Source organism: Hemicordylus capensis, chromosome 3, assembly GCF_027244095.1.
Source record: "Hemicordylus capensis ecotype Gifberg chromosome 3, rHemCap1.1.pri, whole genome shotgun sequence".
Classification (NCBI taxonomy): Eukaryota; Metazoa; Chordata; class Lepidosauria; order Squamata; family Cordylidae; genus Hemicordylus; species Hemicordylus capensis.
In genome coordinates, this window is record NC_069659.1 from 274,092,589 (window position 1) to 274,109,081 (window position 16,493).

The 16,493-nt window shown below is 39.7% G+C and overlaps 1 protein-coding gene across 30 annotated transcripts in view; it reads right to left on the reverse strand.

The window, feature by feature from the left end:
- Positions 1-16,493, reverse strand: part of TCF7L2 (transcription factor 7 like 2) — a 286,203-nt gene that overhangs the window by 8,340 nt on the left and 261,370 nt on the right. For 7 of the 30 annotated variants that reach the window (XM_053308530.1, XM_053308533.1, XM_053308529.1 and 4 more), the window contains 5 exons: positions 13,734-13,893; positions 12,006-12,125; positions 4,825-4,873; positions 4,151-4,201; positions 2,944-3,016 (listed from right to left, as the gene is read on the reverse strand). In XM_053308530.1, coding sequence (XP_053164505.1) covers positions 2,944-3,016; positions 4,151-4,201; positions 4,825-4,873; positions 12,006-12,125; positions 13,734-13,893 — 453 coding nt within the window. Of the gene's footprint in view, positions 1-1,205; positions 1,235-2,293; positions 2,367-2,943; positions 3,017-4,150; positions 4,202-4,824; positions 4,874-12,005; positions 12,126-13,733; positions 13,894-16,493 lie in introns of those variants that run through there. The other 23 variants (XM_053308534.1, XM_053308532.1, XM_053308543.1 and 20 more) reach the window with 18 other exon arrangements.

Genomic DNA, 16,493 nt, shown 5'->3' on the forward strand with positions numbered 1-16,493 from the left:
ACCTTGATCTCAAGCTTCCCTTCCCCTGCCCTTAGTCGTTCTCTCTCAGTTCAAGACATAGGTAAAGGCTCTTTCCAGTACTTTTCCTCCAATGTGAAAAACTACATGCATTTCAAATGTTCTCTCCATATGCAAGCCAAGAAATAGGCAAATATAGTAGTGAGCAACTGAGATGCCTAAAGGAAGGACTCTGCCAAACCTGTTATTAGTGGAATTGGCCTTGTGTGGGAGTGAGGCAATGGGTGGAGGCAATATCCGCTTTAACACATCTCCTCCATTTGTATACTGAACATATGGAGCAGGTCTGCACACATAGGTCCTGTTCCCAGTTTCCATTAGCCCACCCTTGACCTCTGTGAGTTCAGTGGAAGTTATGTAAGGGTTCTCTCTGTGTGTATATGTGGGTAGGGTCTTCTATCTGACTATGTCCCTGAGTACACAGGGTTCCCAACTGCATGGAATTCAGCTGCATGTATGCCGAAACTCCATTGAATGTACAGAGAATGGGCAAATGTCATCCTCCTCCACTTCCATGGGTACCATACATGAGTGGAAAGAAGAGTGAAATTGGCCCATGTTGTTGGCCCTCCCCAAAGCAACCCCCTTCCCCTTACCAACTAGGGATTCAGAGCCTGCTTTGCTGATCATGATAAACTGACTAATATAAACATGGCTGCCTATTGGTTACTGAAATATTGACTTCATGTACTCAATTAACCACTGGATAAACTGAGTTAAGCAGAGAGAAGGATATATGGATTTTCTTTAAAAGTTTTCTTATTCTTCACAGCTTAAAGTTGTTGCCCAGGACCACTGGGTATTTCTTTCCTTCTTATGCTTCTTGAAATTATGTTTTTTAAAAGCTTTTAAAACATCTGTATTGACAATGACCTCTATAATCATTGCTGCACCTGTCACACAAATCACATTGCTTAAGCATGCATCAGATGGGAGGTCACAGGGTTGGCAGAATGCAGTCCATAAAGGACAACGTGTGAACTTTGTCTAACAATTACATGTACATTTTAAAACCATATTTATAACTTATCACAAAACTAACAAAAAATCAGCATGCATATAATATGAATAACTGCTCTATGTTCTAAAAAACGGAATGAAGTGCATGGTATGGTGTGAATCAGAGGAAGAGGTGAGGAGGGAAGCACTACATACAGAAAAGAGTGTGTGTCAGACTGAAATACCTACCATCATAATATTCCAAATTCAAAGACTGCTTGGATCAGAACAGAGAAATAACAAATTTAACCATATTAAGGGAAAAAAGAATGCAACAAGAGATAGTTTGCTTCCCTTCACCAAGAAACAGGTGCCTACAGAATTTATCCATGGAGTTAAAGGTTTCACTTAGGCCTGCAGTAGAACATGGGTGTTCCAAATGTGTTGGTCTTTGGTGCCATTAAGGTATGAATTGAACACCTGTCCTGCATTTGTACTGAAACTCACAAATAAATTGTCCGAGAGATGAGAACTTAACAGGCAAGCAAGTACCACTACAAAGATTTGCTCCAGGCTTTAAAAATGGTGCCAGATAGGAGTCATATGAATTTTCAGAAGCATACTTAAGATTGATTTAAAAACATAATGAAGAAATTTATTGCTAGACTTAAATTTATTCTGGCTTGGATCCAACACTGACCTGCACAATCAGAGAGCACGTCCACTCAGAAGACGGGGTCCCCAATTTTCAACAGCTCCCCTAGCTGCACCTCCCCATACATCACAACAAATGCCATTCTGAGGTTCCCCTATCCTCCAGAGTGACTTTTTGGAGAGTAAAGTGTGCGGCTGAAGTGGAGGTAGGAAAAGCCTGCTCCACAAGTGGACGGTTGCTTACAGCTCAAAGGATCCAACCATATTTGCTCTAAAATTCTAATTTGTATTCTTTAATCATAGTGAAAATACTGGTGCTGCACATGATACAGTTTTTTTAAACAACCAGAACATGACTGTAGACATGTTTCTGTACACTAGAAACCTCTGCAAATATCCATTTAGCACACTTGTTTGACCAAGAAATGTTAGTTTCAGAACCTCAAAGGTGTACCAATTCCCAGTTCTACTATCAAAAAAGAGGTTATTGGGCAAGAAAGAGAAGAAAATTGCATTGAATTAGCATAGAATTTTGGAGATAAAAAAATTATTAGCAATTGATGTTGTAGTAGCAGGGAAGCCAGGAAGCGGAAGGTTGGGAAAGGGTTAAAATAAAATCACACATGTAACACTAAGATGACAGAATGCTTTTAGTTCCCCAAAGGCCTAATGGGTAGTATACCTGCACGGTTTGCACCATAAACTCTGTCGGTCAAGCCCGAACAATGCCCGACACTTCTTTGGAGTATTTGCATCTGTTAGCACAAGGTAAACACAAAAAACAACAACAACACAATGGTGGATAGAGCTCAGTTGGATGTGAAATCTTAGCTACAGCTAACAGTTCATTTGGCAATCTCCCAGACCAAAGGGCATGAAAGGAAGAAGACCTCTGCACGGCGACACACACCTACAATGCCTACACCTTCTGTGCATTCCTTCACTTAGCCCTGTCTGCTCTCTGTTGAACTCTACACTGCAGTATCAAAGGACGTTTTGCAACAATAAAAAAATAATAAAACATAGGCAACTTTCCACAGCAGATTGTGGGATTTTGTGTGCAGGCCTAGGTTGATGCTGTCTTACAGTGGGTATTTTTCAAGCTAGCGGCAGTGAGGAGGTGGGTGGAGGAAACAAAAATGAGGGAAAAAAGAGCAAAATCCTTTAAACAGAAAGAGATGATCATTCACAGCAGCGTCCCACTCCCTTGTGTCTTCTAGATCACAACACAGAGCTACAAAGCAACAAAGCAGGAGAAGAGGGAGGGGCAGGGGGAAGTACCAAACCAGCTGCAAAACCAGCCATAGCAAGTCGGGGGAAGACTATACACACCTGCAGGGACCGCACCAGTTATTCTGTTGATCAAGGCCAAAGCGCGCTCGGCATTTCTTAGGAGCGCTCAGGTCTGAATGAGGTCAAGAAAGAAGCGAGCAGGAAAAGAGAAAGAGAGAGAGAGAGAGAGAAAGAGAGAGAGAGAGTAGAAACAAAAAAAAGATAAAAAAATAAAAAATAAAAATAAAAAGGAAATAAAATCAATGACCTCATTATTAACTGCAAGATATCAACTTTTGATTGTTTAATTTTTAAAATACTGATCACCATATCTATCAAACTCTTGAAATTAGCTGTTGCAATTAAAGCTGCAGTATCCCTTTTGAAAGGACTGTCTTTTAAAAAATAAAATAGAGGAACTACAAATTGACTTAAAGGGCACTGGGGCGCTTATCAGCTGCTCCTGCACAAGCCCATGGAAGTGCAAAGGGGTTGTATGGAAACAAAGCTTGGTGGTCTGCACTTCATTCTTAGATTTCTTATGGTGGGGGGTGGGGGGAATACAAGTAAGAAAAGAAGCTCAGTATGGAAATCTCTAACATGCTTTCCTCTTTAGACTTAAATAAAAAGGGGTAAAATAAAATTATCTTTTTTGGGATAATGCAGCTTTGGAAATAAACAATCCATTTGTATTTTAATATTTATTTATTTTAAAAAAAGAAATGGATCAGAATAAGCAGATAGCAAAATGAACATGTTAGTTTCAGCCAGAAATAAAATGGTCAGAAGCATGGAAGCAAGCGGTATGCAAGCAAAGCGGGTGAATAGCAGTAGATATGTCTGAGCAGAAATGCAAAACAAAATAATTTGTTTGTTTTAAATGTGGTTGCATGCTGGCATGAGAAGACTTAATGGGTGCCGCATAAAATGCCATTAGATTAAGGAGGTTTATTAAGTTTCTTATAGTTTATATCAGTCTCTTTAAAGAAATACTGCATATTCAATTTGCACAGTTAGTAAAACTGAGTTATTTTTACTGCATTGTTTAATAGCAATTGTAATGAACAACAAATTAGAAACAAAAAAAGACTACCAATCATATCACATTATAAATATAGAATAGATATAGATATGTATGCTACAAACGTGTGAATGGCAAATTTATTTTTAATGTCAGGTTTAAATGTTAATAAAATCTAAAATGGCAGGATAAAAAATAAAAGCAATTTACAAAACTATTTTAAATGGCTGAAAATGACATTAGCACCTGTAATCGGAGGAAGTGAAAGGCAAGGATTTAGGAAACATTCGCTGTGTTCTGAAAAAAAAGAACAAATTATACAAAGGCTTCAAAGAAAAATGTAATCAGGGTTTTTTCAAAATTGACTATGAGATTGCCTATGCAGTATTTCTAATTTTCTAGAGACAATGGCAAACCTCCTTAATTAAAAAAAAAAAAGGCTGCAATTTACCACTGTAAAGGCATGCATCAGAACACACAGATACAGTCCAAATTAATTCCAAATTCACACACGTGCGTGCACACGCGCACGCACACACACACAGACACACACACACACACACACACACAAACACATACATCCCACACACAAGCACAGAGCAGACATCTTAGATAATAATGGCATAGGCATTAACAATCTATGGCTCTGCAGGGAATGGCTTTGCGGTTATTAAGTACAAACATGGCTATCATTCCAATATATCATTCATGCATTTATTTGGCTACTAGTTTTAAAAGACTAGCAATAAGCAACTGATTTAAGTTGTATTTAAAAATCTAACAGAAAAAAGCTGGGTATAGGAAGGATGGCCCTATACCAAGAAGGGCAGAAGATGCCTAACTGTCTCTTCCATCAACCAGTATTAGAAACTTGTGGCCTTCATTGTTCCACTAAGGGATGAACAGAACATTTTACTTACCATTGGTCTCTCCTGGCTGCTTGTCCCTTTTCCTCTTCTTCTTCTTGCCCTGAATGAAACACAAATACATGAAAGGATAGTTACAAAACCATCTTTCAAAAGGAGACAAGGGAAAGGACTGTTGTGCAAAGCTTGCCAGAACTGTACACATCTAAAAAAAGAATTCAGTGTGTGTATGTGTGTGGCAATATGATGCTTTCAACAGCTAAAACTGCACATCTTCTGTTAAACATTTAATTTGAGTGGTGCGTCTGAGAAGCCAGGTCTCATGACAGGGTAAATAAATACTTTAATCGCCCGTTCTTCATCTAGGGTCAAACTAGATATTTGTGGGAATGCTTTGTTAAAAGGCAGTCTTCCAACCAGAAATCTCAGAGTCACTTTCTTTCTTTCAAAATCTCAGTGTGCAGGAAGGGAAAGGTTAATGCTTTCTCCTCACACTGTTTTCGTGACATCAACACCCCCCACACATACGCTCCTATTTTCCTCTGAAACATTTATTTGTGACAAACAGCTGCTTTAGGGGCACTAGCAGTATTCTGAAGGAATTTTTGGTGGAAAAGAAGTGCAAGGGTAAAGGAATAGTCTTCTCCTCCTTTTCATAGCCCCTATAAGGATTGGGCCTCTTAACAACACATTCCTGTGCATCTCTAGTTTGACCCAAATATTTAGGACGGTTAGAAAAAGGAAAGAAGAGTTGTCTTCTTGGATCTAGAAAGTGTATATGCCTTCTCAAGAAGGAATGGTTTTTCAGCTAATGGGTCTAAAAAACTTTTTTTTAAAAAAAGAGGCAGCAGGCTGAAAAAATAATTTTCCTGTAAAAGGCATATAATAGTATAAATGAAAAGTTACTGGATAGAAAAGTATCAGAAGATTGGATGCTGGGAATAAACAGTATGTTATGGAGCAAGAGCATTTGATATAACACTTTCTGTAAATAATTCAGAACAAGCCAAAAATCAAGATGGAATCCTGAATGATGTGATCAGGTAGGCTATGCACAGATAGTCTACACTTCTGCTCTTAATATGCACTCAGAAAAAAATAAAATTGGGCAACAGATACTCTACAAAGACTAACCGAATCTCATAAAATATAAACATGAACAACAAAAGTTGAATATTTCCCCACATTACACCATCTAGAGTAACAGAAGAAGTTGGAAGGGGACATTACTATAATAAAAGCCACAACTTTATGAAATTTAAGAAAACATCATTCTTATTTCTTTAACTGGAGCAGAGGACAGATATGTCAGTGGAAAAACAAATTACATTTTTTTGTAATAAAATGTTATGCACTTTCCACCACAGCAATTTTCATTCATTTCATTTTCTTAACTCCCTATTACCACAATGGATAAAAGTATGGGATATTTAGAAAATATTAATTTTTTCCCCTTTTTAAAAATTGGCTCTCGGTGGTAAAGAACTATGGCTTTTTGGGCAGTCACTGGCTAGAAATGTCATGGTGGTCACATACTTTATGTCCCGAGTAAATAAAAATATAATTAATTAAAATCCACAAGGTAGCAAGAGAGACCAGATGCTCTATGTATCCAAGCATTAACTAAAGTTATGTCCTCAGAATAAGAAAGCCTGGTGAAGATCTGGCTATAGCCGTAAGGAAGGTGTGTGTGTGTGGGGGGAAGTTTTCCTAGATCTGTGCTGTCTTCTCTTCAGCAGCTTGGTCTAGTTCCCACTTCAACGGTTCATTTTGGGTTTCAACTCAGCATGTCCACTATGATGTTTGTGTTCCCTGGAATGTACCAGTAAGAAGAGGAGATGTGAATGTTCTTTTTGAAGATGCAGCTCCTGCAGGTCTCCAGGTATAAGGTCTTTGAACTTGTTCCTCCTTGCTCATTCAGGTTGTAAACTGCTACCCTGCCGTTTGGGATGTGACAAGTCAAGTCTTGTTCTGGAGAACCTTCTGGTGATAGAAGGAAAGCTGCCTCCTGCTTGTGTGCTAAGGTTTAATGCACCTGCCAGGAATTTTATGGCAATATGACAGCAACTGAATAATTACCTCAGTCTCAGTAAAGTCCAACTTCATCCGGTGCTCAACTTCTTCTGGCGCTCATTTTAGAAACAGCCATGCAGAGCTGCAGCATTCCTTCCTGCAGCCCTGATTAGTGTTGGCATACACATGGCCAGGCTGTACACGCAGCTCTGAGTTGCTGACCACGCAAATGGGCGAAGCGCATGTGCCCTGGCCATAAACATGCCAACGCTGATCAGGGATGCAGGAAGGATCGCCGCAGCCTCACACGGCAATCTGAAACTAAAATGAGCACTGGCAGGGGTTAACAGGCAAGGATTGGGTGACTAGGTAAAGAGCTCCTTACCATTTTTAAAGCCCCCCCCTCCCCGGCTCTAACATCAGCATTTGAACAGGTTCAGCATTCCAGAAAGGGAGTGCCAAACCTGTTTGTACACATCCCTGGGATACATAGACAGGCCCGTTCAACACTGAATGATATTAAAAATGGAGTACAATTTCCCATGTTGGGAGGTAAGATCTCTTCACAAACTATGGGAAGTATGCAGATCCTTACCAATCAGAATCTTTGGCTTTTACATTTAAAAAAAAAATGCTCTGCTTTATCAGATGTCTACATGCAGGTCATGCAGACAAAAGTCCTTCTGTGTTTGTCTCTGGCATCTAGTAATTGTTTCTACTATAAGTTCTGATTATCATGGTTAATAGCTGTTGATATTCAGTTTTCCATGAATCTGACTAAAAAATGAATCTGTGTTCATGCTCCAGAAGTGTGAGTCCTCATGTGTATGTGTATGTCAGTGGGGGGGGGGATTTTTTCAAGGTCTCCTCTTTTCCCTGGAAGCACTCTTTGCAATGCAGAAATATGACCCTGCCATGCACTCCTTAGGGACATACTCTAGGCCATGCAGAACATTGCCAGGGGAAGGGGAGAACAGCAAAAAACTCCCAGCAAACAAGCACCTGTGCTTCTGGAGTGGGGACGTTACCACTGTGGCCAGGCATCCTTTTACTGCATGGACATAATATGAGTCAGGATGTCGGCCAGAACTTTATTCCTATTTTATACTTCCTATTGTTTAAACAGGTGACAAAAAGTAAGAGGACATGTCCTCCTATCCTGCTAAGATTTACATAGGAACATAGGAAGCTGCCTTATATCGAGTCAGGCCCTTGGTCCATCTAGCTCACTTTTGTCTATACAGACTGGCAGCAGCTTCTCCCAAGGTTGCAAGCCCTACTTGGAGATGTCAGGGAGGGAACTTGGAACATTCTGCTTGCAAGCATGCAGGTGCCCTTCCCAGAGCAGCCCCATCCCCTAAGCGGAACATCTTACAGTGCTCACATGTAGTCTCCCATCCAAATACAAACCAGAGCAAACCCTGCTCAGCAAAGGGGGCAATTCATATTTGCTAACACAAGACCAGGTCTCCTCTCTCTCCTCTTCTTAATTTCCTAAGAGCCTGCCAGTCTTGATGAATTGGTTCTTACATTTTGCCAGTTTAATATATAACCTGACTCTTTCATTTTACTTTCACAAAATTAATTCACTGTAACAGTAAGAAAATGATATTCTATTGGAAATGTATGGACTAATTGTACATAATTGCTCTCTATATATTTATAAGTGTGATCCTAAAATAGCAAAGAGACTGACTAGCAAGAATATTGAAATCTGAATCAATCCTGGGTTAAAGTTAGTTCACAGGAAGTGTGAATGCCCACATTGTGAGATCAATGGGATTTCCATAGAAGTGTGCAAGACTGGAGTTGGGCCTTGTTCATAAGGCATCACTTTGTGTGTAAACTGATGTCTCAATTAGGTTGCATAAATGAAACTGCTGCAATTGGCAGATGGCAGCAGATATTTTTGTGAATAGTCACTACCAGGCATCCCCGATGCATGGTCATGTGGCGACAACAATTGCATTGCTTTCAAATAGGTGAATATATATATATACACACACACACACACACACACACACACACACACACACACACACACACACACGTTGCCTCCACATGAACACGCCTGGTGGAGACTACTAATGCCACCAAAGCGATGGGTGTGTGGGGTGGGGTGGGGTGGGTCCCTTAATAAGCAACCAGCCCTGAATTTAAAGGGTTTTCATTCTGGAGGTTATATATATATATATATATAAAACTTTGCATTAAAACTAAAATCCTGGTAAAATGACTTTAGGTCCAGTTTCAGAAAGTAGAACATCCAACATTTGATGTAAGGTATTCAGTTATACTAGTTGACAGTTGAGTTTTAGATAACACATGAATCCTAAATGCATATATTTAGCATTGAAATTTTGAAAGGAAAACCTAGTCCAGAGATTATGCATCTAACACCCGGGCTTCTGGAATTCAGGGGGGGGGGGAAGAAGAGTATTGGGTTTTTTTAAAAGCCCCAGTGTCTGATTGGTAATTGCAAATATCATTATGTGTGTGATACATAAATAAGAGATAAATGTTGAAAGGGATGCAGAGAGTTGTCTTTCTATATACTGCCACTCACCCTACAATCATTTTCTTTTTTTTTCTATATTCCTTGTAAGCCTGAATATGGAGAGAAAAGTAAAGCCCTTGTAGATGATGTGCTTGTGTGATCCAAAGCTATTGAGCTGTCCTACTGAAGTAAGGTTCCCCCTGAAGGTCAGGTGGGGATAGAGCCTCAAGCTGCTGGGGATGCATCAGCTTTCTCATCCTGTCCTTTTTAGCTTGAGAAGAAAGAGATTTTCCATGCTCACACGCTGAGGACAAATGTAAAGGTCCTAAACATTTAAGACACCGTACATGCCCATCTGTCAGTGACACAGTCACTAAGGCAGAGAGAACATTTCCTGAAATTCTTTCATGCGTTTACAGCACGTCCTAGCTACTCTCTCATGAACTCCCAAGAGGAAGTTAGACTGTAGAGTACCAAAAATGAATTGGCCCTGTGGTCTGACAGCCCCATTTGAGTCCATTCTTGACAGCCAATGTGAGCTATGCTTTTGGTGATCATAAAGATAGAAATCCCGCCTGGGTTGTAATGAAACACTTTCCTTTCTCCACAAAAGCAGGTGAATATCTTCTGTTTTATGTTCAAAAGCAGAGGAATAAATAGGAGATTAGAGCAAAGGAAAAGGGGTCCTTGGAAAAGATTATGGAAGGGTTTTGATACCACATGCTGATTATAAGGTCTGAAACAACACATAATCTTTATGTGTATTCAAAAGTTGAATTCTTCAAAATATTGCTTGGTACATATCCTTATAAGCTTGCTTACATAGACAGATTGACAGCTATACAAGAATATAGGTTGCAATATAGTTTGCATCATTTACAGAAGGACAAATTCACACTTTTATTTAAAAAAAAAATTAACATTCCAGATAAATAAATAAATAAATAAATGTGTATGACTGAACAAGATTTCGAAGTATAATGTGTATTGAATTTCAGCAATCAAGCAGGTAGGATTGACAGGAATGACAGTATGACTAGGGCTCCTGTCTGTTTTACAATTATATAGGAGGGAGAATTTCAGAGGTGCAGTTTGTCATATAAGGCTAAATAAGGTGGCACCTGCTGAAATTCCTTCTCATACAGAACAGTTTAAGTCCACAACTGGACTTCCTTTGCAGCAAATCACCCTACGGGATACAAAGTAGATCCTTATCAATCATGGTCTTTGTAGAATCTGCTGTCCAGATGTCCCATACTGGTTTGCTAACTTTCCTGAAGGCTTGCAAGACATTTTGGTTTAAGCAGGCATTTGATAGGGACCGATCCAACTATACTGCTGCGCCTGCCCCCGGGCCACCCCCCTCTGCTATTTAGGATTAAATTTTGTGTTTAGTGTTTATGTTCTATGTGTTATTCTTGGTGTTTTTTGGAGCTTAATTTGTTTAGCATCTTAAGAATTCTTTGTAGTATAAGGAGGCTGACAATGTTTTTAAGCAAAGAATATCAATCATCCCCCCCAAAAAACTTCTACTTTTGAATGTGGAATAGATATAGTATGGCTGCAGTGAAGACTTCTGGGACCTGTTTTCTTTTGTCTTGATCAGAGCCTCTCAATACTTAGTTAATTGTATTTTGGAAGCATTATAGATTTCATGAATGTATACAAGGCACACATATTGAATCTATGAAATGCTTCATAAGAACAGCCCTGCTGGATCAGGCCCAAGGCCTATCCTGTTTCACACAGCAGCCCACCAGATACCTTCAACTGCTTAGTAGCTATTTGGATTCCAGTCAGGTGTAATCACGGAAAAGGAATCACACATATCAATAGCTTGCTTCAGCTGCACATCCCCTTTGCCTCAAAAGATGCATCCAGCCACTTCAGTAGGGCTCAAATAAACATTACAATATGTAATGCTTACTCACAATGCATCTGCAATGCTTACTCACAATGCATCTGCATCGGCAACATACACAGAAGGGTGTTTATGTATGCAGAAATTTGTTTTGTACCCAGGTTACTCTTGTGAAATTAGGACATTAATCTTTGAAACCAAGCAGCCACACTTCAGTTCTTTCACAGGGGAAATCATAGCAAATGAGAACATCTCATGCGCAGAGATCAGCAACAAGGTATTTGGAAAAGACACCATCAATAAAAGCATTTTTTTAAAAATTGCGACCATGACAGACAACAGTACAATCAACTAAAATATAAAACAGTAGAGGGTGGAATAATTTATTTAGCCCCACTTGAGAGCAAGACTTCCAATAAGTCTTTGCCAGTCCTTCTCTGAAGCTAGGGTAAGCCATTCTTCCACTTTCCACTATACTCTCACACAGGTATGCAACAAGGCACTAATTTAGGGGGTCGGGGTAAGAGATGAGGGTGAAATTAGAGAGGGAGCTCTTTTTGTTTGTTTGGCAAAATGCACAAGAGATAGTGTCCTGCAGGGAGACACCCTGAAATAATTGGTACTCACAGGGCTCTACTGACACACCTCAGTTGTATTCTTTTCATATGCCCTTTACTATCCCAGAGAGGGACACTCCTCCAGGTAGAGGGGGTGTTGATTGTATCCAATTGTGTTGGCAACAAAACCAAAATATTTGTTGGAATTACTGGATTGGTAGTGCTTGTCTTCCGTGTGTGGGTGTACTTCAGCAGATTACAGCAGTACTTGTCTACAAGCTCTACTACTGAAAAAAATTCCACCTACATAGCCACCTACATAGTTATCCCGTGCGGACCAGCCGGGGTAAAGCTGCATGTGGAGCTGTCGTTCCTTTCTGGCTAGTTCATAGTATTTAGCTTGTTCTTCTCTGGATAATGCATGCCACTGAAGAGAGAGAAAAGAAGATAACCACAATGATATGTCAGTTATGCAGAGTAGTATGATACATGTTTCGTACAAACTTCAGAGAACCGCAGCCAATTAAAATATATTAATTGACTTGTTTATCAATGGACTTGTAGGAGCTACAGAATGTTATTCCTAACTCAGTTTTACCTAGGTTGGCTCTACCAGGCTTTAGTGCATGGGGTACCATCATTCCCTCTTTGACTCTGGAAACAGTAAACGTGTAATCCTCCAAGCACTGCCTTTTTAATCAGCATTTGAGTGTTGCATGCTACTTGAGCAGGAAGTGTCCATAAAGTATGTCACACATTAAAAATCATTTAACCTCTCTCCCTGTGCCTCAGTCATCATAAATTGTCACTTTCCCACACAAATTATACATTTTAATACCTGTAAGACAAGTCTGAATAACCCATCAAACTTAGCACAGTCTCATCAGCTAATTATAGGATTCTGTTGAAAACTCTGTTCTTCTATCCACTGTGTGAACATATAAGAGGTGGGATGTGATTTTGACCGATTTCCCTTTCCCTCTCTAGATCCCCATACAACATACTATTCATTTCCTGAGGGCTACCCAACCCTCAGAAGCATAATTTTGATGGGTGTTTAGGGGCAAAAGAGGAAAACAATGAAAATCATGTCTACTCTTATGCATTTGCAAGATAGGAGTTGGACACAAGTCAGCATCACTTGTTTAGAGTTGAAGAAATTGTTGTTTTGTTGCCTAATCTAGAATTCCACATATAGGGCTATATTCCCAAGTTGTATAGGCCTGCTGTAAGACACAACTTGATTTATTACTTGTAAAACATTATTTGTTAAAGAACACCTTTTCTGCTACATTAAATAAAGTATTATTAATATGCAAGGGGGTTTTATATCTTATGAATAAAAAACATAAATTCTTCAATCTTAAGAGGACTTCCTGAACCTAGGAAATGGAGAATTAAGCTCATAGCATGACCTTGGGCCAATCTCTATCTCTCAGCCTAACCTATTTTACAGAATTGTTGTGAGGATAAAATGAGGTGAGGGAAGAACCTTATACGCTGCTCTGAACTCCTTCGAAGAGGAAGAGGAAGAATAGCAGCAGCATCTGTAGCCTTCTGGGAACAGCATTCCTTATTAAGAGGCTACAGAGGCAGGCACAGAGATATATTATGCAGGAAAAAGTAGAGTGCTGTGGTAGGAGGGATAAACATTGGAGCAGAGAAGAGTACAGAAACACAGAGAATAACTAGGATATGGGGACATCACTGCAGTGGGCTGAAAAGTGTTGAGGTGGTTAGTGGAGCTGAAAAGTGGACGTGGTTACATGGGAAGATGGAGAATGAAGGAGACACAACAAAATACACCTATTGCCACTGGGTAACATGTATACTGTGTGTTTACTTAAAATCCAAGAAAATGACAAAAGTACTACATGATGCAGCATGCCAGGGTGCTGCTCAAAGAGAAAGCTCAAAAGCTCCACTGGGTTGGTAAATCACACAAAAATAACAATGTGGATTGTATACTTTCATTTTAGAGGCATGTCATGTTCACCTTACTTCCCACTTGCAAACATACACATACTTTACCTACCCTTCGACCAAGGATTTGATTGATGGCTGCACTCTCTTTCAATGTGCATTCTGCTACGACTTTTGCCCTCATTTCCTTCATATATAACATAAATGCATTAAGAGGTTTCTTTATGTGTGGCTTCTTTTTCTCCTCTTCTTTTTTGGAGTCCTGATGTTTTCTGAATGGTTGACAGGAATAGACAGAAGGAAAGAACTTGTGTGCAAAATTATTCATAAATGTTCTTCTATGTACGTATCACCATCTCCATCTTGCACAATTAAAAGTACATCATGAAGAGAAAGCAATATTTTGTTTATTTTAGACTTGAAAATCCTGCAAGCCGTAAGGGTTCAATCTACTAGTGAACATGTACAAGATAGAAGCTTTTAAAACCTAGATATATAATTCTGTCCCACAAGATTACAAATAAGAAAAGTACACTATTTTCTGTCTCTTGCATCTTACAGAATACCAGAAAATGCATCTATTTCAACCTTCTGCCCTATCTCTGAAGGCGCAGGATGGATAAGAACATTTAAAAATATAATACAAACAATATTTTAAATAAGAAAAACACTACAGAGATGAAGCAAACACCAAGAAAAAGGCCTTCTCATTTTCATCCTGTGGCCTGGGCAGATTCAGGCTTTAGAATATACTCACATTTAATCACTAATTCAGTTAATTAATTTTTATATCTGAAGCCCATTTGTCTTTCCAGCTGAACTATAATAGGTTATAGTGATATACAAAACGGACAGCTGCATTAGAAAAATTGCATAATCATTGATAGTATTGCTTCAATAATTTATTTATACTGGCTGGCATCCTGACTAAATTACTAAACGAAAGTTCCATTTAAATTAACAGGATAAATTCAAGTTAAACTTACAATTAACAAGTTAGTTCACACTGATTTCCACATAACTTCCATGAGGTAATTAAGACAGGATGTCAGCCATAGTACTTGGGCTCTGAAGAGGTTATACTATTTATTTTCATAATAACCATACAACAGATGTTGCTATTTTAAAATGACATTTTTCAGTTTCCCCATCTATACAGTAAGACACTCTTTCTGAATCTGGGGGAAAACAACTCTGCCATTCACAGAACAATGCCTCTTAGTCCAGAGTTCCTACCTTTTATTGCTGGGCAGCAAGACAAAACAAGAGCAACATTAAATCTGTCTGCTGCTTCTTCCTCAGGCCCCACTGGCCAGCTTTTAGACAATACAAAATTAAGTTGCCAGCAAGAAGACCTTCTTCCTCCCAGAATAGTTTATGCCCCACCCTGGATGATCCAGAGATATTGAGTTTATTTTAATTATTAAGGCATGATTTCCTCTTTGTGTCCATAACTTCCCCTAAGAATTATAAAACTAAACTTTGCCTTTTCACCTTTAGGGCATTAAGCAACACGGCACAGTGGATAGCCTTCAGCCCCACTTTTCCTCTCAAAATAGGTACTGAAGTCCTAAGCTGTTTGGTTAGCTAAGAAGAAAGAGTTTTATTGCTAGAACCTAATGAGTTTGTGGTCTGAAAGTCGAAGTAAAATGTGTTTCTTAGAGATTTTTGAGTTGGGCCTGCATGCAAGTAAGTCTGACCACACAACACACGAAAAGCCTTATGGGCCTGCAGCAAAAGGCCACCTAGTTAAACATCCTTTCCCACAGGCAGATGCCTCCAGGATGCCCAAAAACAGGGCATAAGTCAACAGAGTTCTCCCATTGTTCTTCCACAGCATACTCTGCATCAGAAATTCTGGATGAGCTGGTCAGGATAACTCTGAAGTAAGCAGTTTCGCACCGTATAATCTGGGTGATGCTGGGCATATGAGGAACTGTAAGCATGGATACTCATTTTTCACATTGATTTGGTTAAGTGTGATCCCAATCATTAAAGTTATGGCTATGATCTAAAAGGCGACATATGTGTGAGTCATCATTTGGGTTCTTTAGTCAACACTTACACATACGTCTTACTGAAACAAAGCAGTCTTTATTCAGGATCACAGACAGTGAAGCTCTTCACACAAACCGTGTGAAGAGTTTCGGGCAGATCTGCAGGGAGAGTCGGTTAGCCCGACTCCCCCTGCAGATGATCTCTTACTGTTCTCTACCCACCCAGATGAGCGGTGGCCTTTCTGCCCACAGCTTGCTCAGCAGCTCCAGGGGTCAGGCACAGGGAAGCACCCCCCCCCCAAATAATGCACTGCACGAGTGCACAGTACACTACTGGGAGCATCCCCTTGAGTGTGTCTGCCATGGCTGCAGACACACGATCACTTAGCCTGGTTTTTGGGTGCACCCATGCCCAAAACCTGGGTTAAGAGGTGGGCTACTTAAGCAGGCTTGCTGCCGTGCCACTGCCAGAAGCTACATGGCTCCTGGCAGTTCTCTCGCACAGTGAAAACCGGGCTGGGCTTCCGTAGCCCGATTTTTGCTGCTCGTGAGAAAAGCTTCACTGATTGTAACTGGAATCAATGGCATGTCTGTGCAGAGATATCTGAAGTTATTCCAGAAATTGTTCTGAATGAACCACCCATTAATGCACAGATAAGGATTCTGGAATGCTTCAGTTACACACCTTTAAGAACTAGTTTGGCTCATTTATAGACCATTAATTTTTGCCCACATAGACATCATTTTTAAAGGCACGCTTATGCTACAAGGTAGGAAAGGTGGGTTTCTATTTTACTGGAGCATATTTTTTCTGTTCAAATGCATTTGACACCTATTCACTCTAAACAAACCAGAGACTGATGTCAGTTGCTATC